Raw genomic sequence first — 22,978 nt, forward strand, 5'->3', positions numbered from 1 at the left:
TATACACTACAGAATTAATTCGTAATTATCTACTTTTTATTAATTTATTAAAAAGGATTAAAAAGGAGTTTACTTTTTTTTTTTATCGTTTAGTTTTATAATTTCATAAACGAGAGATACTAAAATATTACCGTAGTTTTAGTTTCGGTGCGGGAATTAATTCCCGCCGATGTCTACCAAATAGGTCTCACAACATAAACACTCTTATTCCATTGAGGATAATTCCGTCAGGCATTCATACTTCCCAGGCAGGTTTATTTGAATCCAACTCATAAAAGTAGACCCTAAAACGCTTTTGATGTTTTCTTTCCAAGTCACTTAACAAATAAAAAATAAAAATACAAAAGATTTCCATCTTTATTTTGCTCTATTACATACAGACACAGGGACCCTAAAATTGACCAGCTATACCAAACGAGGGTCTTATAAAGTGATTCAATTTGATAACTTCCATTGAAGTCCGGACCCTGGCATCGGACGGACATAGTTGATTCTCTGAGTATCGATGCTTTTGCTCTAATATGAAGTTTATGTTAATTCTTTTAGCCGCTGCGACGGTAGCTAGTGGTATGTAATTGTGAATAATTATATGTAAAAAAATGTAAAAATAAATATGTCATTTACTTTCAATAACCCTTGATAACCCGTTGTTTTGTTATGCATGCGTTTAAAGTATGCTCTTGTCATTGTGACCCGCAATAATGGAGATAGTACTTGCATTTAATACCTATGTTATCTCTAGAAACTGTAGCGTTTTAAAATTGATATGATTATAATTCCTTATGCACTTTTATTTCAGGAATCCAGTACAATGGGTTAAGAGGTAATGTTCCTATTCTACTTACTGTTTAGTGTTTAATTTGATACAATACTTACATTGCATGTTTTATTATTTACTGCAACTACGTAATAACTGAGTCAATTGTTACCGAAAAATATAATACCTACTGTTAAAATATTATAAACTAAATATTGTAATCAATAATAATTAGTAATGTATCCAAACCTTTAACCGAAATTTTTATTTTAAATCTGGATATTTATCTCAACGATAGGTATACCAAACTGAAATTTGTCGTATCGAAAAATGAACTGATGTACCATACATTTAGGTTTATTATTTTACAAGAAAGTAGTCGTTTTCACTGCCAAAGATGTTCATTATAGTTCTTTGTTCATATTCATAAACAACCACTACACTCTCCAATATTATGCAGTGAAATTCGGATGGTCGGACGCGTTAGCGAACAAGGAGTACTTCTTCAACATCCCTCGCACCACGATGCAAGCTGAGAGCGAGGGGTGGAGGCGCATAGAGCGACCTCCCGGGCCCCTCCCAGAACTGAGGCTGTATTGCTCCACTGACCGCTATGTGTGTCCTCTGTTTGATGCTGCTGGCTTCGTCGCTGGATTGCAAATTGCGGTAAGTCATTGTTTTAAAAGAATGCACGAAAAACGTTCAGGGACGATGGTTGGTTTATTATTATTTGTTGGTTGGTCGGTTTAATCTCTCATTGTAAAGACGAACTTCTAATTCTTGAGACTCCTAAATGTGTTCCACTGCGTGTATTGATACGTATTGTAAAATGTGCATTTTACAAAAAATATAATAAATGTACTGATTTTGACAGGATCTGAATCATATTTTTTTAAATATTTAGGTATATATCTATTTAATAACTTAGGATTAAAACTATCTTCAATACTATTGACACATTTACAGTCTACAGAATATTATTGTATGTTTTTTACCTTTCGATATGGTCAAAAACAATGTGCCTGGTATAGCCTAATACATATACTTGTCATGAACATATACAGGTTTAAAACCACGGTACCGTATAGGAAAAAGGGCAGAACAGTATATTATAATTTTATTTTACTAAGCTTGTCAAACGAGTTAAGAAGTTTATAAACACAGAGAGATGTTTATACGATTGTGTGACTGACCTGATTAACATAATATTTGTTTTTATTGTTTTCCTTTTATTTTTTATTGTTAATAAATTGCGGTCGTAAATAAAGTATTTTAAGGCGACAGTTTCCTAACATATTTAGATATTTAAAACTTATTAATATTATTTTATCTTAATATTTTACTTTTCGTTAACACTCGGCAGTAAATAGTAATACGTTGGTGGTGTACCTCCAGGATAACATTATGTACTAAATAAAGAAGCTTTTACCCCATGGGTTCATCCACGGGTCAAATCGCGCAGCAAAAATACTAGTTACTTTTATATTATTATGAACTTACTCTACATTCCATAACAACCACGTTAGACGCTGCTTTTTTAACAGACATAAGTTAAATTTTACTATGGCTTAACAGTGACTTGATTCTATTTATTTTAATATAATAATTTGAGAGAAAGAAATACATAATCATATTATTTAACCACCATCTTTTAAACTCAAATGGAGACAAAAACTCGCAATTCTATTTTTACACAGTAATCATATAGCCAGAATAAATCCTCATAAATAAGCCCTTAGTGTTATCTAAATGTTCCTTTAGCGGTTACAGTCTAGTACTTTGCCATACGATGAGTCAATTCGGTCTCGGCGACATAATGCTTTATCTAATTTAATCAATAATAAAACCGTTTATCTAATTTATTACAACGAGCTGAGTTACTTGCATTAAGTTCTAGAAAAATATCTTCCATATTCCCTCTATGTAAAATATATATTTTTCCATTGCTATCTTTCATCATGATAATACGAAAGCTCGCATATACATACCTATATAGGAAAGGTAGCTCTTTCTTACTACCTATAACTTATAAGATACCTACGTAGTACATAACAAAATTTGTTTATATTTTTATATTATTGACCGCCTCCTTGGTATAGTGGTTGACGCCTGAGCGTAGAACCGAGGGGTCCTGGGTTCGATTCCCGGTGGAGACGAAGAAAAAAAATGTCTCGGTCTGGCAGGACACAGAAGGCTGATCACCTACTTGTCCCTAAAGGAAATGGATCAGTGAAACAGATGTATGCATAGTGCATCTGCCCCTTACCCCACTAGGGGACACGGGACTTCACTAAACATATTTTTATATTAATACTAGCTTCCGCCCACGACTTTGTACGTGCATCCGCATTTTTCCCCGTTCCCGCAAGAATTTTGGGAAATCCTTTCTTAGCGGATGCCTACGTCCTAACATCTACCTGCATGCCAATTTTCAGCCCGATACGTCCAGTGGTTTGGGCTGTGCGTTGATAGATCACTATATCAGTCACCTTTGAGTTTTATATATATAATTTGTTTGTCAATCAAACAATGCTTGCTAATTCTGCTGCCTGCGACATTTGATGCAGTTTGCATTGCATTGATGCAGATGGCTTTAATTTTTTGGGTACCAAGGGACCGAAATCAACGGTCTAGTCATCGATAGGGTTAAACTAAATAATTTAGCATACAAGAAAATAATATTCTTAATTATATTAAAATGTTTTTTTCAAAACGTTGAAATGATCTTAAGATAAATGCTATAAATTACATTATCAACTTATATCTGTATAATCAGTTAACAGATGCCATCCAATTTAATTAAATCTTTATTCATTTTACCTAATTAAATTACTTAATTATGTTTTGATTGATAAAAAGCCTATAGATCATTCTATTTTTGTAATTAACGTACCTACAATGTGCATATCGAGTTGATATAATCTTAAATTCCTAAACGCTATCATATTCAAAGCACATGAGTAGAAAAACTCATTTGTTCAAAGTACAAAAGAATACACTTAAAAGTAAGTATACAATTTGAAAAGTAATTCTTCTTCTTCTTTTCTTTTATCAGAAAATTGACTTCACTAAAATGTCCAGTGTAGCCTGCAAATTGCAATAGGTAGGTACATGAGTCAATTTAATTCCTTCCTGAGGGCTATTCGAAATCACAAATGATTCTAAAAGGAAACAGATTCAGTTGTAGAACAACTGAAACAGATTCAGTTGTAGAACAACTGAATCTGTTTGATTTCAATAATTATGATATTTTTATAGAAATTACCAATAATCTACTCAGTACAGACTTTTGTTATACAAAAAAAAAGAGCGTGTGTGCCCAGCACGCGTGTCAGAAGTGAAACTTCACTAGCAAGATTCAAAGATACCAAAATCCTTGACGTGACGGTATTGCCATGACGCGACCTTCAAATTTTACTCTCAACGTGCCTAAAGAAGTTTCACATACTGCATTTCTATTAAACTCTTATCAATTCCGGCCTCCTTAAATAATAATATCATGCAATATATCAATTATTATCTAACGATACATTTTATTTCTGCAACTACATTTATATTTTAATCTTCATTAGCAATTCGTGCGTAGTTTCTATCTGATCAGAGTCCGATTTATGGGTCTATATAATTATACCTTTTTCCCATTTTATGACACAATTTAATACTTGGGAGCGAATGCATTTTAATTTAAAATGTATAATTAAAATAAAATTATAAGCCTCGTTTCTTGCTCATACAATATTTGTATGTATTTGTATTTCATGTGTTAATTAATCCAAGTTGATCTCTATATGTGTGCTAAATTTCAATGTAATCGGTTCAGTAGTATTTTCGTGAAAGATTAACAAACATACATCCGTCGTCACAAACTTTCGCATTTATAATATTAGTAGGATAGGATAGTATTAGCATATTAGCTACCGTATTTTTTCGCTACATTTTAGTACAAAATAGTACCTATGTATAACTTGTTTTATTATTTACTCTATTTCTTAATATTTCACAACAAAATATTAGTGGCGTTCACGTATCTTATCTAAACATGACTAAAATCTTCAATAGCTCTATAGATAGTTTAATAGATAATACCCCCAATAAACAAACAAATTACGTGTTAAAAATAATAACACTGTTTGAATTCAATTCAGTTTTGTTTTTCTATTGTTATTACATTGAACACACAGAAAACGGAAGCAATTATATATAATTTTGTTAAATGTTACATGTCTTTAGCAATATTGAGCTCACTCTACCATTTTTCAGGAACAAAAATGTAAGAATTTCATGTAAACTTGGCATAGCCCGGTTAATATTTTTAAACAATACAGTATTTTCTGAACTCCAGGTCGGGATGATAGTTTAATTCAAGTTTGCATAACTTAGGAGAGCCAAAATTGGCCATCGTTATCTATGTATTTATTTCCTTTTTCCTTACTAAATTTTAAATTGGTAGCCAAACATGTAGGTCTTTAATTTAATGTTACATTTTAATTAAAGATACGGATTAGATAAACATTATTTTCGTTATTAATCTGATCTAAGGATTACGAGATTAAAACTATACATGACAAACCAACCGTAACAACAGTATTGTTTCTATTAGATTTATCTATCATATATAGGCTTCCCGCTATCTCTGTGTGTGTAACTATGTTTGCTTTTAAAACTACGCAAGAAAGTGTTATGCAGATAGAGTGGTTCAAGAGGAACGGTAAAGTTGGCACATAATTTTTTTAAGTGACGAGAAAGATACCGCGGATGAAAAACTAGTCAGTCGATTAATATTGCATAAAAAAGTATTACCGAATCTGAATCTATTCTTAATCTGTTGCTAAACGAGAAAATATCTCGTTAAGCCTGTTTATTATGTCATTGGTATCATGTAATTATCTGATAAAGCTAAAGCACATAATGCTGTGAGATTTTTTAATTTTAGTGCACTTATCAAAAAAATTCTTAAGACATGATAATATTATAGAATAAACATCGATCGATAAACGACTTAAACATACGATTATTTATAAAATTGATTAGTATCCAAAGATTGGATGTAATTTTGATTCATGTGTTTACTGATGAATACATGGAAGTAGGAAAAACTACGCGAATACCACCTACCTTCCAACCTTGAAAATTATGCGTTGGTGGACATGAAAACTAAAATTTTAGATAGAGGAAATGTTTTAGAACAAGCCAAATAATATTTTCACGTTTAAATTTTCAAAGGAATGTCAGGAGGCTCGCGATATTATATTATATGTGTAGCACCCGTGCTTTCTTACCTCACCTACCTGTAAATTTTCAAATTCCTCCCATTTCGCATTTCGCTAAAATCCTCACATTTCGCTATATTTTTATTCATAAATTTTTTAATATGACGTCAAAGACGTCATGGACAGTGGAAATCTATAATAAATTAATTATTGGATTACTTACATTTTAATTACGATAATCGTTGATGTGTATAGATAATGATTTCAACTGTGTATAATAATAATAACTGATATTATTTTGAATATTCCCCTTTATTTATAACATTTTTTAATGTGGTATCGAATAATAGTTCTAATTCACAATTTTGCGACAAAATCACAAATGTGGTGTTCAATTTCATGTTCAGTCTTATGAAAATTAGGAAAATTAGATGAATATTTAAGAGCTAAAGCACTATTCCATGTGAGTTGTGACAGACTGATTTCTCAATTTTTAAATGAGGAAGACATTTATGTCTTACCACCAAACAATTTAAACACAGTCTAACTTTAAACCAGGGATCTGTCACTTTAATAGTTCTCTGTGAAATACGACAAAACCAACCCGCGCTTAAAGTTAAACCCTGCAGTCTAAAGCTTTTTTGTGCTAAGACAGTTAAAACAAACAATAACGAACATGTTTATTATTTTAGCTGCCCGTTGATGAGTTCGAATCTCCAACCATGAAGCCGGAGAAGAGGTTCATCAAATGGCGCGCACCAGCTACTGAAACCGAACCAGCCAGAGATTATTGGACTGCTACACAGTATTATGTTTCTGAAGGTAAATCTATTACTATGTTATATTATAACTGAAGAGTTTATATGTTTGTTTGAACGCGCTAATCTCTTATGATCGAATCGTCTGGATTTTTCAATAAATGTATCTTTACAAATTACAGAATCATTGAAAGCCGGCGCAGGACCGCAAGTGGAAAACGGTGCAACATTACAAGATGGCGGCGTGTGGGTCAGTGACCTTGAGGGACAACTCATTAGGATCCCTAGCACTGAGGGTGAACTCAACACTACGTTGTTCAAGAAGCAAAACTGCATACCAAATATGGGTAAAATCAAATACATGTTTTTTCCATTGAGTTAATATTAATAAGGAGACGACACCGCCTACATCACTTATGTTCCACTCAACATACGTCATGTGACGTATGTTGAGCGGTATTTTTTTATGGTTTTAAAGTGAAACGCATCAAACATGCCTTCGTGTGTGTTACGATATTGCACAAATAATACAAGTGATACGGAAAAGTGCAAAGGAATAACTTTCATCGTTAAGTACCTAACTAGATAATAATTTTTAAAACTTAGTTAGAGCAAAAACATGGCGCACAGATTTTGTTCGTGGTGTCTCCTCCATACGTAGTAATATTATCTCAATGGTTTTTTCCTTAATTTTCATACGAGTGTACATAGAAAGTGCCACAAATGACAATTGAAACGCAGCCTTCATATACTTGATACTTTTAATAATTAATTATTAAACTCAGGTGTAGAAAATAATCTAAATAAATAAATAAATAAAATCTTTATTTGAATTCATACATAATAAATAAATATTAGATAAATATTAGATAGTTTCCCACTAAACATATTAGTAACTACCTGCAAACTTTAATTCAATTTAATTAACATTAGTTAGATAAGCCTATCCAAGAATCTTTAAAAGTATAACCATCATCAAACACCATCAAACCCCATATGATTCAACTTTTGTTACACTGAACAAACCTACAGGTACCCACTACCACTGGAACATGACCCGAGACACAAGCTGCGACGACCTCCTACCCTGGTTCGCACTGACCACCAACGGGGATCTCGTGGGAGTTGGCTTCCAATTCTTCGGCTCGCTCACCGAACAACCCAATAAGAGAGAGTGGTTCGAGAAGTACAAGGGCAGAGACCCGGCGGCGGTTCGTAGTAATTTAAATAAAATTGAACTGATTAGTCTAATTGCATTTAAGGAGGATGTTTGCATGATTGGACACTGCGCTTTATTAGCTGTTTTTTAGAACGTACAAAAGCGTATTGTATTTCGTGTACTCTTGTATGATATGGCTGTGAATGGACAATTTTTTGTTCCTACTTTGCTTGCAAATCTCTTCGTTTTTAAATTTGAATAGAGATGTTATTAAAACAAAAACTTGGAAATAATTATGGATAACAGATTGTCAAATAATTATGAGACTTATCATAGGTGCCTACTGAACTTCACCGTTGTACTTTGTACGAATTACTATTTCCATAATCAATACATATAATAAAATTCTAGAAAAGTGGTGTCTGTACAATGAAATCATAAATAGGTATCTATGTTTTATGTTGCTGTCGTCAACTCTATACAATTTCCTTACCTTTTATGTTGCCTATTGCCCGTTTATTATTGGAGATACCTTCATACGTTAAACAGATTTAAAAACATATTATGTAGATAATCATTTTTTGCAAACAAATAAACCGTCTTCAAAGAATTTAAATGTGACAATCTTCAATAAGAAAAAAATCAGCAAATTTCCTCAACTATTATGTAGATAATATTAGTTTCAGATGGTGGTACCATTCGCTCCGGACTGCTATCTGGACAACGCATCGAAATATGATGGCATCGGGCTTCATATCTACTTCATTGATGATCCTTGGAACATCCGTTGCTTGTAAGTTTATGGTTATCAAAATAGTAATATTTAATCAATAATTTTGCAATGCTTTTTTTTATTTCATTCAGAGAATTAAGTACCCACACGATTGCCCACACGGCACACCGTATGCCTCATGAGCTTTATGACATAAGATTGTGCAGTTCATTAGAGATTAAAAAACATTAACATGCAGCATGCATATACGAAATTATCTGAAGTCCAACCATCGTTCAAATAAATAAAAGAAATCAATTCTTTCTTCAATAATTAGTATAGAATAAAATTAATGTACTTATTTGTGTTGTTACAGACCCGGAGATTCAATAAAGCCCGCCGCCATCATCGACAGAATCAAACTAACCGGCCACAGATACGCAAGCAAAGTCTACGATGAAGTGAAGAGCATTTTCACATAATAATTATGATAATACCTTTGTAATAAACGTTGAATGATCGATAGTTGTTTTATTTATTCATTTATTCATAATATAAAGAACCTAACCACATAGAAAAAAACAAGAAACCACCGTCCACCATTCATGTAAAAGTTTTCAATTAGGTAGGTCGATTTCCCTGACATACGAAAAGTTCTTGTAAACGATACACTTAGGCGATTAACACACGGTGCCGCGTGCCGCCGCGGTTGGCGGTGAAGCGGTTCTCAAGTCGCATTGGCTTCTATTAAATCCGTTGATACCAAACACACATACACCGCCCGACCGCGCGGTCGAACGGTCCGTTCCTCGTAGGGATTCACTGCCAACCGCCGCGGTGCGCGGTGCCGTGTGTTAATCGCCTTAGTTGATATTTAGAATGAAAAGATGTGCACATACCTATTATTTCAGTTTAAATCACCTTCATCTACATAACATCCTTAATTAGTTTAAAATTTAAACATGATTTTATGGATATAATACCTACGTCTATGTAGAGAAACTAGGAAACAATACACAGGATTTTCCATGTAACTTACCTAAGTTAGAAAATAAATAAATAAATATTTAATAACCTTACACATATAACTTATGGTCTAAGTACATATTCCGTGGTTATACCATTGTTATACCCATGTTAATAATTTAAGTATCTCCTGTCTTATTCCCATCGTGTTGTATTTTCATGACAGAAAAAAGATGATCATATTATATTATGAAGGGCGATAAAAACGCCTATTTTAATTGCCAAATATCTACATCCAAACTATCCAAATCGATTTAGCGGTTCATACATAATACCGCAACAGGTAAATAATTTCGCATTTACAATATTACATTATGCAGTATGTATTGCTTCTAAGTAGTAACTGAATAAAAAGTTGTGATACTTTTTCCCACAACACGTGTTTTTGACCTTATCACTATTTCCAGGAAAAGCGTTCGAGAGCCGTGTTAATCACGATATTTAAAAGGATTAGTCAAAAATCGATGTACAAAGCTCTATCTTGTACATAAATCTTAATCCGCTATATAAATATGGTGAATTTACGAACAATACATTATTACTAAATAATAGTAAAGATGAAGTGGTCGTTGCTTGCTATTGTGGTACTTGCTTCTGCAGCGTCCTTGTGCGGTAAGAATAAATTTACTGAAGCTAATTAGGGATAATCGCAATAATCATAGGTCACTATTATCACATATTATTAGAAATCTAGCATGTCGTCGTTGTAGACTAGCATGCAATACGTATTTTAATGAAAACACAATCAAAATTAAAATTATCTATTGAAGGACTAAAGAGATTTTTTTACCTAAATAAAGATTTAGGTAAAAAAATATACAGACTTGAGTACGAAATAATGAGGAATAACGACGAAGCGAAGGTGGGTCGCTCGTTAATTATGTCTGAAAAATTATCAATGAATATTCCTTTGGTGTTCTTGAATTTATATCTGTTTTATTAAAAAAACTAGACATAAGTAGGTACTGTGATCTTTTACTGTATTTCAGTGGATATAAATATAATGCACGGTGCACTAATCCCCTTAGATCATTAAGTAGGTAACTTAATGATCTAAGCTAATCCCGTCGATGATAAGAATATTTAAAATATTCATTATCAATTAAACAATTCATATTATTCTTGTGACTGTAATACTTTCATTTTTTTTTGACGAAAATAAAAGCTAATACTTTCTAGGTTTGCAAAACTATTTTAAGTCATGATGATGAATTGGATATCTTCAAACTAACATTTTGATTTTTATATTTCAGATGCTCTCAGACTCAGTCGTGGTTTACGAGGTAATTATATTTTTTTTATTAAAAATAAGTAAATGTGTAGTGTACTTTCCTGTTTATAAATGGAAATAAAATAAATAAATATTTTCAGGACAATTTTTCACACACAGCGTGCCGTGACCAGATCGTGATCTGATCCCATACCTACTAAGTTTTCGCTTGTGTTATGGAAACCAGATGGCTGATAAACATACTTATTTTTTAAATGAATACTTATATAGATATTCAACACCCAGACACAGAGCAAACATCTATATTCATCACACAAATACTTGCCCCGGGTGGGAATCGAACCCATGACCTCTGGTTTGGAAGGCAGGGCTACAATAAAATAGTTCTATAACTTTACCTAATAGCCGAAAATCAAAGCTTTAGAAACTTACTGTAACCGTTTCATAATTATTAAACACATATTCTATTACCAATAAAAACATTTACAAAATAATCCTTAATCTTTTTTTGTCGAAGTCCTCAGATCTATAATACATATATACGGTCCAAAGTTATAACTAATATTCATCACTTATGTTACAGTGAAATTCAATGTTGGCACCGGAATCGGATCCGATTTCTTCTTCGTGGTACCCCAGACGACAATCAATGCTATTAGCGATGGCTGGTCAATCACCTCCCGCGCTGACTCGACCAGACGTAACCTGGTAATGTACTGCCCTCCAGACCGCGTGCTGTGCGGTTTCTTCACCAGGAGTGGCCAGATCGCTGGTCTGCAAATAGCTGTAAGTGCTTATTAATATATTAAATCTTTATATTGTTTTTGAATACCTACTCAATCTATAGATATTATAATAATTAAGTAGTTGTATCACTACATACATAGTATAAAACAAAGTCGCTTTCTCTGTCCCTATGTCCCTTTGTATGCTTAAATCTTTAAAACTACACAACGGATTTTGATGCGGTTTTTTTAATAGATAGAGTGATTCAAGAGGAAGGTTTTAGACAAAGCGGGCGAAGCCGCAGGTGGTAAGCTAGTTTGTGAATAAACGTATTTTCTTCAAATTAAATAGGTACTTTGCAATACATGTTACATATCTACTTAGTAGGTACCTGGTATTAATTTTTATTGTGTTATAGTCTGTTTCTGAAATCGAATAGTTTTCAATATTCGTTTAAATATAGGAATCGTTCATGAAATTATTGCAATCATAATAATTACATGTGAACATATTATCTTTAGCTCGCCAAAGATGAATTTTCGGACGCCGTTTTCGACTGGAAGAAACAAGGTTACACAGAATGGAACCCGACACCAGTTGCTGGTGAAACACAGAAGTCCTTCTGGACGACGCAAGTGTTCTTTGTGTCTGAGAGTAAGTGTCTCCTTAATTATAATTTTTTGGCATTTCACATAAGTTCATATAAAAATTCGAAACGAAATGCTTGTTTAAATTTGTCCTTTTTTAAACATGTTTAGGTATATTATGCTCCTATATCTTGACAGTTTTTATATTGAATAAACAATTTAAAATCCTAATATCTAAAATAAAGAAGCTTATTTAGAAAATTACAATATGTATATTATTTCAGCAAGCTCAAAACTGAATGAAGACATTGCACCTTCGAGTAACATCGACGTCCTGGGTGAAGACGCCATATGGGTCAGCGGTTTCAACAAAGAAATGGTTGAAATTCCCGTAGATGCTAAGAAAATCGAAAACAGCATTTTCACGAAACAAGCTTGTATCCAATGGATGGGTATGTGCTTTACCTAGACCTACTAAAATTATAAATTTACTTAATTACTTGGTTGGAAATGGATTAAATGTTTTTTAAAGTTAGTTACGTCATATCCCAGAAAAAAAGAAAAAAATTATGTGATCTAAGTACCTAACTACTTATCTATATTTAATTTCAAACTCAAACTTCTTCTAGAAGCACTTTTGTATCGTCATTACATATTTTTTTACATTTACCTTTACCATTTACCTAGTTACATAAATTCGTAGTTCGCTACGAAAATATCAAAAAAAATCCCAACCAATAAATTGAAATTGAAACGTAAAATATCATAGGTACGGTACAGGAATAATATGTTTCTGTCATGTTCATATTTGGCTTTGGAAACGCCTGAGGGCTCACTGAATACAGGTCGTTTAAATCGATAAATGAATCCACGTGAATCATATTGGAACAAGCTTCAACGAACTTTAGTATGTTGCAATTGCAATGTTTTTTACATATTTGATACTAAGTATCCACCCGTGGCTTCGCCCGGGTATGTGGTCAAAGGTAATTCTCACAGGAAATATATGTTAAAAAAGTAGCATGTAACACTCTCTAGCCTAAGCATCTATGTTTAGACTCAAAAATCATATAAAAATCGCATTGTTACGTCGTTTAAGAAAAAAAAACTAGACTTATGTTACTAAGCCTTGACTTGTGCCACCTCAAAAGCAGGAACAATTTGTATAACAGTAGTATATTTCCAGGTCTCCACTACTACTACAACATGACCAAGGAGACAGAATGCACATCCGAGGGTATCTTCCCCTGGTTCCCTCTCGTCAACTCAGGCAAGCTCGAAGGTGTTGGCTTCCTCACCGCCGGCAAATTGCAACTGATTGATGGAAGACGTGACTGGTTCGAAAGACCAACTGAATCTGCTGTCAGAGTACGTAAATCTTACATACCTAATCTACTAACATTTTAATTTGTGCGGTAATGCACACTATTTGTAGTACTTTTGGTGTACACTTTGTATGGAAGATTAATAAGTTAAATCTCTAATTACCTAATTCGAAGAAAAAAAATAACATCGTGTTCTCAAAAGTGTGACAATCAAAATTTTTAAACATAATATTAAGTAGATATATAAATATTTTTAACATTATTGATTTTTCCAGATGATCGTGCCTGAAGGACCGGAGTGCCTGTACAACTTGGCTGGTACCGTCGGAGTGGTCACCATGCACATCTACTTCACAGACGAACCCTACCTCATCGAATGTATCGTCAATTAAACTTAACTTATGCTACAAATTAATAAAATAAGAATATTTTATTGTCATGTCAAATGTGTTTTATTCTTTTTATTTTTCCATGCTAAAACCAAAATAAATTTCCTTTCTTCTCTTCGAAGTCACTCTCTACTGTAGAATGCATTCGGGAAAGTTAAAGAATAATGGTAGGTACTCAATACTCATACTACTATGTAATATTATAAACATGAAAATTTGTATGTATGTATGTTCGTTAGTCTTTTACACGAAATCCACTGAACGGTTCATGTTAATTCATACTGAAATTGATGAAGCTTATGTAGCAGATTAACCCATTGAGCCCCGAACGGCCAGATCCGACCGTGACACAATAGATTTTCTATTGTGTCTATGATTCTGGGGCCTGATGGTAATCCATATCTTAATAAGAACATAAAAGCTATACAAATACCTACTTCGGAAGAGTAAATCATTACTATTCTAACTATTTAAATCGCGCAAATCTATTAAAAGTTCCTACCTATATCGTTTTCTTATATATTCTTATTTTCTTATATAGTTTTAGATAGGTCACCTGGGGGTTCAAATGACCCATATTTTTAATAATAAATTTCAATATTATGGGTCTATTGAAATCACTATGAAGTCTAATGCAGGAAATAAATTGATTTTAGAAATTATCTACGCATGTTTATAGCATCACCACTGCTTGAACGGTGAAGGAAAACATCCTCAGGAAATGTGATGTCGAAGAATCAAAAGTCCGACGACATGTGGTGTGACATGCACCAACCCATACTTGGCCAGCTGGAGGATTATGGCCCGATCCCTTTTATGGGAGGGCAATTTCCCAGCAGTAGGATCATAATGGGCTGATGATGATGAATATTATCTACATTATGCAGTATAAATTACTTCTGAAGTTGCTGAATAAATAAATGTGATTCTTTTTCCCACAACACGTGTTTTATCATCTTATCACTATTTTCAGGAAAAGCGAGAGAGCCGTGTTAATTACGATAATTAAAAGGATTAGTGTCAAAAATCAATGTACAAAGCTCTATCTTGTAGATAAATCTTAATCCGTTGTATAAATATGGTGAATTTACGAACAATACTTTATTACTAAATAACAGTAAAGATGAAGTGGTCGTTGCTTGCTATTGTGATACTTGCTTCTGCAGCGCCCTTGTGCGGTAAGAATAAATTTACTGAAGCTAGGTAATTAGGGATAATCGTAATAATCATTGGTCATTATTATAACATTTTATTAGAAATTTTATAGATAATTGATAGTCTAGCATGCAATACGTATTTTAATGAAACTACAGAATGTTTGTAAAACAATAAAAATAAAAATTATCTATTGAAGGACTCATTATTAATTATGTTAAAAAGTGAGTTGAGTACGAAATAATGAGGAATATTGACGAAGCGAGGGGTCGCTCGTTAAATTACGTCTGAAAAATTATCAATATATTTAATGAATATTCCTTAGGTGTTCTTGAATTGATGTCTGTTTTATTTAAAAAAAAAAAACTAGAGATACTGTGATCTTTTGCTTTAATACATTAGGTATTTTAGTGAATTAACTTAACTATATTAAATGTAGTGCACGGTGCACTATTTCTATCGATGATAAGATTAATTTGTGACTGTACTTTTAGTTTATTTTATTTTTTGGACGAAAAGCTAATACTTTCTAGCTTTGTAAAACTATTTTAAGTCATGGTGATGGATTGGATTACAAACTAACATATTTTTATTTTTATATTTCAGATGCTCTCAGCCGTGGTTTACGAGGTAATTAATTTTTTTTTATTAAAAATAAGTAAATGCGTAACTAGTGTACCTTCATGTTTACAAATGGAAGTATAATAGTTCTATAACTAACTAATAGTTATATACTATATAGTTCTACAAGATTTCCGCCCGCGGCTTCGCCCGCGTTTTCAAAGGAAAACCCGCATAGTTCCCGTTCCCGTGGGATTTCCGGGATAAAACCTATCCTATGTGTTAATCCAAGTTACCCTCTATATGTGTGCTAAATTTCATTGTAATCGGTTCAGTAGTTTTTACGTGAAAGAGTAACAAACATCCATACATCCATACATTTATACATCCATAAATCCTTACAAACTTTCGCCTTTATAATACAGGGTGTCCAGCAGCAGATTTCAATGTTTGAACGCTTCTAGTTTTAAAACGCGACGTGCGAGGGGGACGCGGGAGGTGTCATTCTATTAGATAAATTTGATACAGTCGTGGCTAGCAAGGTTTAGGGCTACAGGTTCAGTCATTAATAACCCTAGGTCGGGACCAGCACCATGAGTATCCACGATAGAAAACATTAAACTTGTTATGAATTCTGTAATTGAAAATCCTCGTTTATCACTTCGCACACGTTCGTCGATATTGGGAATTCCTAAATCGTTTTTCAGGTCATTATGTGAAAAAAGGTTAAGCTCCATCCATACTAAATTCAGATTATTCAAAATTTGCTACGGCTCATACTGCTAATGTGTCAATGAATTCAGTGCGGCAGTTATTTCCTGAAAAACACATATCCCGAAACGGCACCATCCTGTGGCCACCCAGGTCACCAGACCTAAGTCCATGTGACTTTTTCTTGTAGGGCTATCTAAAAACTGTGGTTTACCAATCAAATCCAACAACCATAAGACAACTGAAGGAAAATATCCGGGCTGAAATAAACAGAATTCCCAGTTCCCTTTGCAAACAAGTTTTTCTCAACATGCGGAATAGATTGAGGAGTGTGTGAGAGTAGAAGGGCGGCATTTGGAAAATGTAATTTTCAGGAGATAAAATCCGCACTCATCTTCTTTTGACTTTAATAAAAATATTTTGTTTAGAAATAATACTTCTTTTTTTACAAGCCCTCAAACATTGAAATCTGCCACTGGACACCCTGTAGTATTAAGATATAATATAGCCGGATATCAAAGATTTAGATACTTACTGTAAACGTTTCTTTATTAAGTTCTTTATTAAAAATTATATTATATATTCTTTTACCAATAACAAAACATTGACAAAATAATTCTTTATCTTTTTTGTCGAAGTCCTCAAATCTATAATTAAAGAACAATACTATTCATCATCCTATTTTACAGTGAAATTCAATGTTGGCATCGGAATCGGATCCGACTTCTTCTTCGTGGTTCCCCAGACGACAACAAATGCGATTCGCGAGGGATGGTCCATCACCTCCCGCGCTGACTCGACCAGACCCAACCTGGTCCTGTACTGCCCTCCAGACCGCGTGCTGTGCGGTTTCTTCACCAGGAGTGGCCAGATCGCTGGTCTGCAAATAGCTGTAAGTACTGTCTAGTTTTTCTTAATATATTAAATGTTAAACTAGTTTCATATTATTGTTTTTGAATACCTATACTTAATCTATATTTACAGGCTCCTGAAAAACAGTTTTTACTATCTTATGAGCCCGCGGTCACTTTGATATGTAAAATTATTATGTGAAAATAAATGATTTATTTATTTATATTATATTACTTATATTACTTAATTATAAGTGAAAATTTGTAGTTGTACCTATTCGTGAATAAACGTATTGTCTTTTTTCTTCAAATCAAATACTTTGCAATATTATATTACGTAGGTAGGTAGTAGATAGTAGGTAGATACCTGGTTACTGGTAGGTACCTATTTTTATTATGTTGTAGTCTGTTTCTGAAATCGAATAGTTTTCAATATTCGTTTAAATATAGGAATCATTCATGATATGTGAACTTAATATTCTTTAGCTCGCCAAAGATGAATTTTCGGACGCCGTTTTCGATTGGGAGACACAAGGTTACACAGAATGGAACCCGACACCAGTTGCTGGTGAAACACAGAAGTCCTTCTGGACGACGCAAGTGTTCTTTGTGTCTGAGAGTAAGTGTCTTCTTAATTATAATTTTATGGCATTTCACATAAGTAAAGTTTAAAAGCACAATTTCTGAAAAAGAAACTTATTTAAAAAATTACAATATATTATTTCAGCAAGCTCAAAACTGAATGAAGACATTGCACCTTCGGGCAACATCGACGTCCTTAGTGAAGACGCCATATGGGTCAGCGGTATCAATAAAGAAATGGTTGAAATTCCCGCAGATGCTAAGAAAATCGAAAACAGCATTTTCACGAAACAAGCTTGTATCCTATGGATGGGTATGTACTTGACCTATACCTACTAAAAAGTTACGTCATAGGTACCCAAAAAACAAAAAAAAATTACGTGATCTATCTAGGTTACCTACATCGAAATTGAATACGATGGCATAAAAACTTTACGCGGATATAATTCATTACACTATCTACGAAAATATTCAAACTGCAAAATTGTTTAAAACATATCCCAACCAAAAAATTAAAATTGAAATATCATACACAGGAATTATGTTTCTGTCATGTTCATATTATTTGGCTTTGGAAACGCCTGAGGGCACTGAATACAGGTCGTTCAAATCGATAAATGAATCCACGTGAATCATTCTAGAACAATAAATGGCTTCAACGAACTTTATTATGTTGCAATTATTTATATAATACCTACCTATTGTATAGGTATATGTAGGATATTGCATATTGTTATTGTAATTTCCCCAAGAAATATGTTGAAAAAGTAGCCTAGGTATAAAACTATCTAACCTAAGCATCAATTTTCAGACTAAAAAAATCATATAAAAAATCGATATTTCGATAATTAATTTGGACGACATCTTCTTAATGCTTAGTCGTGGGCATTGGCCCATAATATGTTACTAAACCTTGACTTGTGCCACCTCAAAACAGGAACATTTTGTATAACAGTAGCATATTTCCAGGTCGCCACTACTACTACAACATGACCAAAGAAACAGAATGCACGTCCGAAGGCATCTTTCCCTGGTTCCCTCTCGTCAACTCAGGCAAGCTCGAAGGTCTCGGCTTCCTCACCGTCGGCAAATTGCAACTGATTGACGGAAGACGCGACTGGTTCGAGAGACCAGCTGAATCTGCTGTCAGAGTACGTGAAATCTTAATCTCCTAATCATACATACATTTTTCTACGATGTAAGCAATATATAATCTACTTCTAAAGAAAATCTCTTTTTTATTGGACATTTTAGTTTATGTGGGAAAGCGCATTATTTATAGGTAGATATTCGTCTAGTCTACCGTTCGTAAGTATATAAGATTAATAAGTTAAATCTCTAATTTTACCTAAGTAATTATGATAGAAAAAAATAACATCGTGTTCAATCAAACTTTAAATATATAAACATAACTAAGTGGAAATATTAATATTTTTAAAATTATTGTTTTCTCCAGATGATCGTGCCTGAAGGACCGGAGTGCCTGTACAACTTGGCTGGTAACGTCGGAGTGGTCACCATGCACATCTACTTCACAGACCAACCCTACCTCATCGGATGTATCTTCAATTAAACTTAACTTATGCTACGAATTAATAAAATAAGAATATTTATTGTCATGTCTTATTTTGTGTTTTATTTGTTGTAGCAAAAGGCAAACAAATTTTGAGTTAGATTAGATACTGACTCTTCCTTCATTTATTAACAGGCTGACCAATATATTACGTACATCTGTGACGTACGTACACCAAACCGAAGCTATCAAAATAAATATTTTTATAGGTACCTAGGACAAACCGCGTGTCCAGCTAGTTACGAATAAAATTCGAGGTTATTATCGATGAAGTACCTATACACTAGCATTCTTTAGAGGATTTTCGAAAAAAATGATACTACTTATACATATACATACTTACACGTAAAATAATACACAAACATTGTCATAATAACTTTTATTAAAATAAAACACTCTTAAAATTAACATCATTCAACACCCACTGGAGTTTTGAATGACTTCTTTTTAATCTTCTGTTGTCTGCGTTTGAGGTGACGCTGTATTCTGCCCGACCCTTTCTTTTTCAGTTCTTCATATTGCTGCACTAAGGACTCCACTCGCAATTCCGCTGTAAAAAAGCAATTAAAGATAATATAAATTTTCATGACTAAAGGACTAACTAGTGCGCTTCAAATAAAACTTTACAAACACTAAAGTTGCAATTAGGTTACTTCGCACAATGAAACAATATTGCCAAATTCAATAAGTAGTTTAGACTAATATTCCAACTGAATTTTTCCTCGTAGCAAAACATTAGACATTTTACATTTTACATTACAAAGTTAATTTTAAACAAAAGAATCATTTGAATTTTCTTTAACTCAAAATCACAAAAAGTCTACTTGAATAATAAAAGAAACTTACACTTATTCTTAAAATGTGGTTGTCTGCCTTCCTTAAATTCATGTTCCACATTCTCAATCTCTTTACTTCTCTTGTCCCTCTCTATTTTCTCTCTCTTACTGGCTCTATGTTTATCCTTCAAACGTTGCAGAAGTCTCCGCAACTTGAGCTGTTTATCTGGATCTGTGGTTTGTTTTAATTCATTCCTGATAGCTTTCATATCATTCATTCGCATATCAGATAGAAAACCGTAGTCTTGGGTGAACTGCTTCTTGTCAAATGTACCACATAGTGGATCAAATCTGAAAACAAATTATAGTTTGGATTTACTACAGACTAACATATTGATTAATAAGCATAGTTCTCTTCACTGAATATGAAATACTAAATAATTTATGGTTCTACAATAATATACAACGTTTTTGCATGTCAATAACCCTGGCAAACAAAATATATTGTACTATTTGTTTTCTACTTGTATTTAGTATTGAGGCAAATAGAGACATTTGAACATTAAAAATAAAATAAGAAAAAGTGGTAATGCCAAAGTACATGCTGAAAACAAACCTCGGGTCACGCACTTCTGTTTTCTTCACAGCACCAATATCAAGTTGCATTTTTACTGGTTTCTTTGCACTTACTTCCCGAGGTCTATTTTTATTCTCTCTTGTGAACACTTTAGGTTTTTCAGTATTTTTATTTCTACCAAACACAACTTCTTTGTAAACCTTGGCACCAATTTTTTCTTTTAATTTTTGGAGCTCTTCAAACGTCATGTTGGATAACTCTTGTCTAATAGCAGTCTGAAATTAGAAATTTTATTTAACTCACCTACTTAGTTATATTATAAAATTGTATACAATATAAATTCTTCAACAATATAAATTCAGGATATTAACATTTAAATTATCCATAGAGAAATTGATATAAGTACTTACTCTTTCATTATCATCTACATCTGAAATTTCTTTTTCATTGTCACTACTTTCCATCGTAAATAAAACTAATATACTGTAAAATTAACAGCGAAAATTCAAAAAACATGAACAAAATCAAAACACCAAATACGAACTATGTTTTATGTTTATAGGTTATCCGTTATTGTCAATTTCAATTTTCATCTTTAATCTTGACATCTGTCACAAATTCACCATAGACATTCATTTACACATTCGTGTTCGCTATTCACGTTACTTGTGATTCGATGTTATTCAATGAAACAGAATGAAACATTCGTTTATGTTTGCCAACGTGAATCACTGTTTACACATTTGTATTTCCCTTTAATTACTGGTCTACAAACCTCTAACATCAATACACGAATCTCAAGGCGAATAGACACTGTTTAAAATAATTAGTTTTACATAATTATATGCGTGTGCGTTATTCGCATCGCTAATCGCCTAAATACTTGCACAATTATGTAAAGGTACCATAATATTTGTGGGTTTCGACCACGTTTCGACCATTAAATAATTGAATTATTATAATGAAACCTTCTCAAAATATGATGAACTATGCACTCAAAGAAGACTATGAATTATCAGCTGTCAACATAATATCATTCAAAACTAATTTTGAAGGAAAGCTGCACCAAAAATGATATTGATTTTAAATAAATTGTAGCATTTAACATAAAAATACGACTATGAACTCAATATGTTTAGCGAAAAATAAAAATCGAAAATTATGATTATGTAACTACCTATTGAAATAATTTCGATGCCAGAATTAGGAAAATTTATTTAAAATGGATTTTGAGGATGCAATAACGGTGACAAAAATTTTTACAAAGAGAGAAACACTGTATTTGATGATTGGATGGCAAAGTCACTCGTTTGAAATGTATTTGTATGGAAATGATAAGGTATGGAAGGGTAAATTTTCACCAAATCGCTTAGCAAGTTTTAGTAGAAATTTACAGATGACCGAGAAAGAATATATTAAAAATACGAAACATTGCTTATCCGACCAAAGACCTGACTACATTTACGAATTGAAGAGTGGGTTTTTCTACTGGAAACGAAAAACTTCAGATACTATTATTATAGAAGGTTTTTTACCAGTAGAAGTAGAAACATCACCAAAAAATGTACAACCAGATTTAATCGAAGTACTGCTTGCCGTAAACAAACACTTGACATGCAAAGCGAACCACTGGCAACGGAGATGTAAAAATATCGAAAAGGAATATCAAAAGTGTCTCAAAGACACGCAAGAATTTTTGAATCTGAAACTTGATATGGAAAAGGCACTTTGTGACAAATTTCTCAATTTACTCAATCTAAAAAATAATAAATTAATTCACGATTGCAGGGATAATAATTTGTCATTTAAAAATGAAGCTGCAAATTCATTCAAATTAGCATAAAAAATATTTATATTGCATATTGCGATTTTATTATAGATGTGTGGCGAAATAATTAAGAATACAAAAATGATATTGATTAACAAGCACTATATTCTCTTCAAATTGCTGATAAAAGAGATATGAATACTAACTGAAAATTAATATCATTTTAATTCGTCAAAAATTGTTAGCAAGAATAATGTTAACTAACCTTGTTAAGTATCCTATTATTGAAGAAGTGAGTGTTTTTGAAAAATAATATTTAGTATTTAGTGTGTATCTTTTGGTGTTTAAAATATAATAAAGAACTAGAATTCTTTAAAAATTTGAGTTTCTTTTCGTGTCCATATACCGCGATCAAAATTAGGACCCATACTATGGCATGGCTATGGGCTAAGCGCATATATATTATATTACTCTATGGCTAAGCGTGTTTTTCCACCAGAGATACATATAGTATATATATAGTCTAGTAACAGTGAAAACGGTC

General features: G+C 32.8%; 5 protein-coding genes across 6 annotated transcripts; 4 read left to right on the plus strand and 1 right to left on the minus strand.

Moving 5' to 3' along the window:
* Window positions 1-427: 427 nt before the first annotated feature.
* LOC149480299 (uncharacterized) lies at window positions 428-9,117 on the plus strand. Of its 2 annotated transcripts, none has more exons than XM_089706552.1 (8): window positions 428-567; window positions 800-823; window positions 1,218-1,423; window positions 6,660-6,789; window positions 6,908-7,072; window positions 7,758-7,936; window positions 8,565-8,677; window positions 8,973-9,117. In XM_089706552.1, the coding sequence occupies exons 1-8, from the start codon at window positions 522-524 to the stop codon at window positions 9,076-9,078; spliced, it is 969 nt and encodes a 322-aa protein (XP_089562678.1). In that variant the 5' UTR covers window positions 428-521; the 3' UTR covers window positions 9,079-9,117. The 2 variants fall into 2 exon arrangements, with proteins under 2 accessions (XP_089562678.1, XP_089562679.1); XM_089706553.1 differs by having other exon boundaries at window positions 8,571-8,677.
* Window positions 9,118-10,179: 1,062 nt separating this feature from the next.
* On the plus strand, window positions 10,180-13,883 carry LOC149480300 (uncharacterized). The gene is made up of 7 exons (XM_089706516.1): window positions 10,180-10,234; window positions 10,876-10,905; window positions 11,437-11,639; window positions 12,101-12,233; window positions 12,451-12,618; window positions 13,353-13,534; window positions 13,767-13,883. Exons 1-7 carry the CDS (start codon window positions 10,180-10,182, stop codon window positions 13,881-13,883), a joined length of 888 nt encoding a protein of 295 aa, XP_089562642.1.
* Window positions 13,884-15,003: 1,120 nt separating this feature from the next.
* Window positions 15,004-19,363, plus strand: LOC149480301 (uncharacterized). The gene is made up of 7 exons (XM_089706847.1): window positions 15,004-15,058; window positions 15,642-15,665; window positions 16,997-17,199; window positions 17,645-17,777; window positions 17,886-18,053; window positions 18,710-18,891; window positions 19,197-19,363. Exons 1-7 carry the CDS (start codon window positions 15,004-15,006, stop codon window positions 19,311-19,313), a joined length of 882 nt encoding a protein of 293 aa, XP_089562973.1. The 3' UTR covers window positions 19,314-19,363.
* A 314-nt stretch (window positions 19,364-19,677) lies between these two features.
* On the minus strand, window positions 19,678-21,220 carry LOC149480302 (ribosomal RNA processing protein 36 homolog). The gene is made up of 4 exons (XM_089706561.1): window positions 21,077-21,220; window positions 20,706-20,941; window positions 20,160-20,440; window positions 19,678-19,863 (listed from the first exon to the last, which is right to left on the minus strand). Exons 1-4 carry the CDS (start codon window positions 21,128-21,130, stop codon window positions 19,724-19,726), a joined length of 711 nt encoding a protein of 236 aa, XP_089562687.1. The 5' UTR covers window positions 21,131-21,220; the 3' UTR covers window positions 19,678-19,723.
* Window positions 21,221-21,848: 628 nt separating this feature from the next.
* On the plus strand, window positions 21,849-22,549 carry LOC149480303 (uncharacterized). The gene has a single exon (XM_089707008.1). The coding sequence runs from the start codon at window positions 21,889-21,891 to the stop codon at window positions 22,507-22,509; it is 621 nt and encodes a 206-aa protein (XP_089563134.1). The 5' UTR covers window positions 21,849-21,888; the 3' UTR covers window positions 22,510-22,549.
* Window positions 22,550-22,978: the final 429 nt, after the last annotated feature.

The sequence above is a fragment of the Colias philodice genome, chromosome 18 (assembly GCF_061535455.1).
Source record: "Colias philodice isolate Cphi_HAF_F1 chromosome 18, ilColPhil1 Martin Lab GWU primary, whole genome shotgun sequence".
Classification (NCBI taxonomy): Eukaryota; Metazoa; Arthropoda; class Insecta; order Lepidoptera; family Pieridae; genus Colias; species Colias philodice.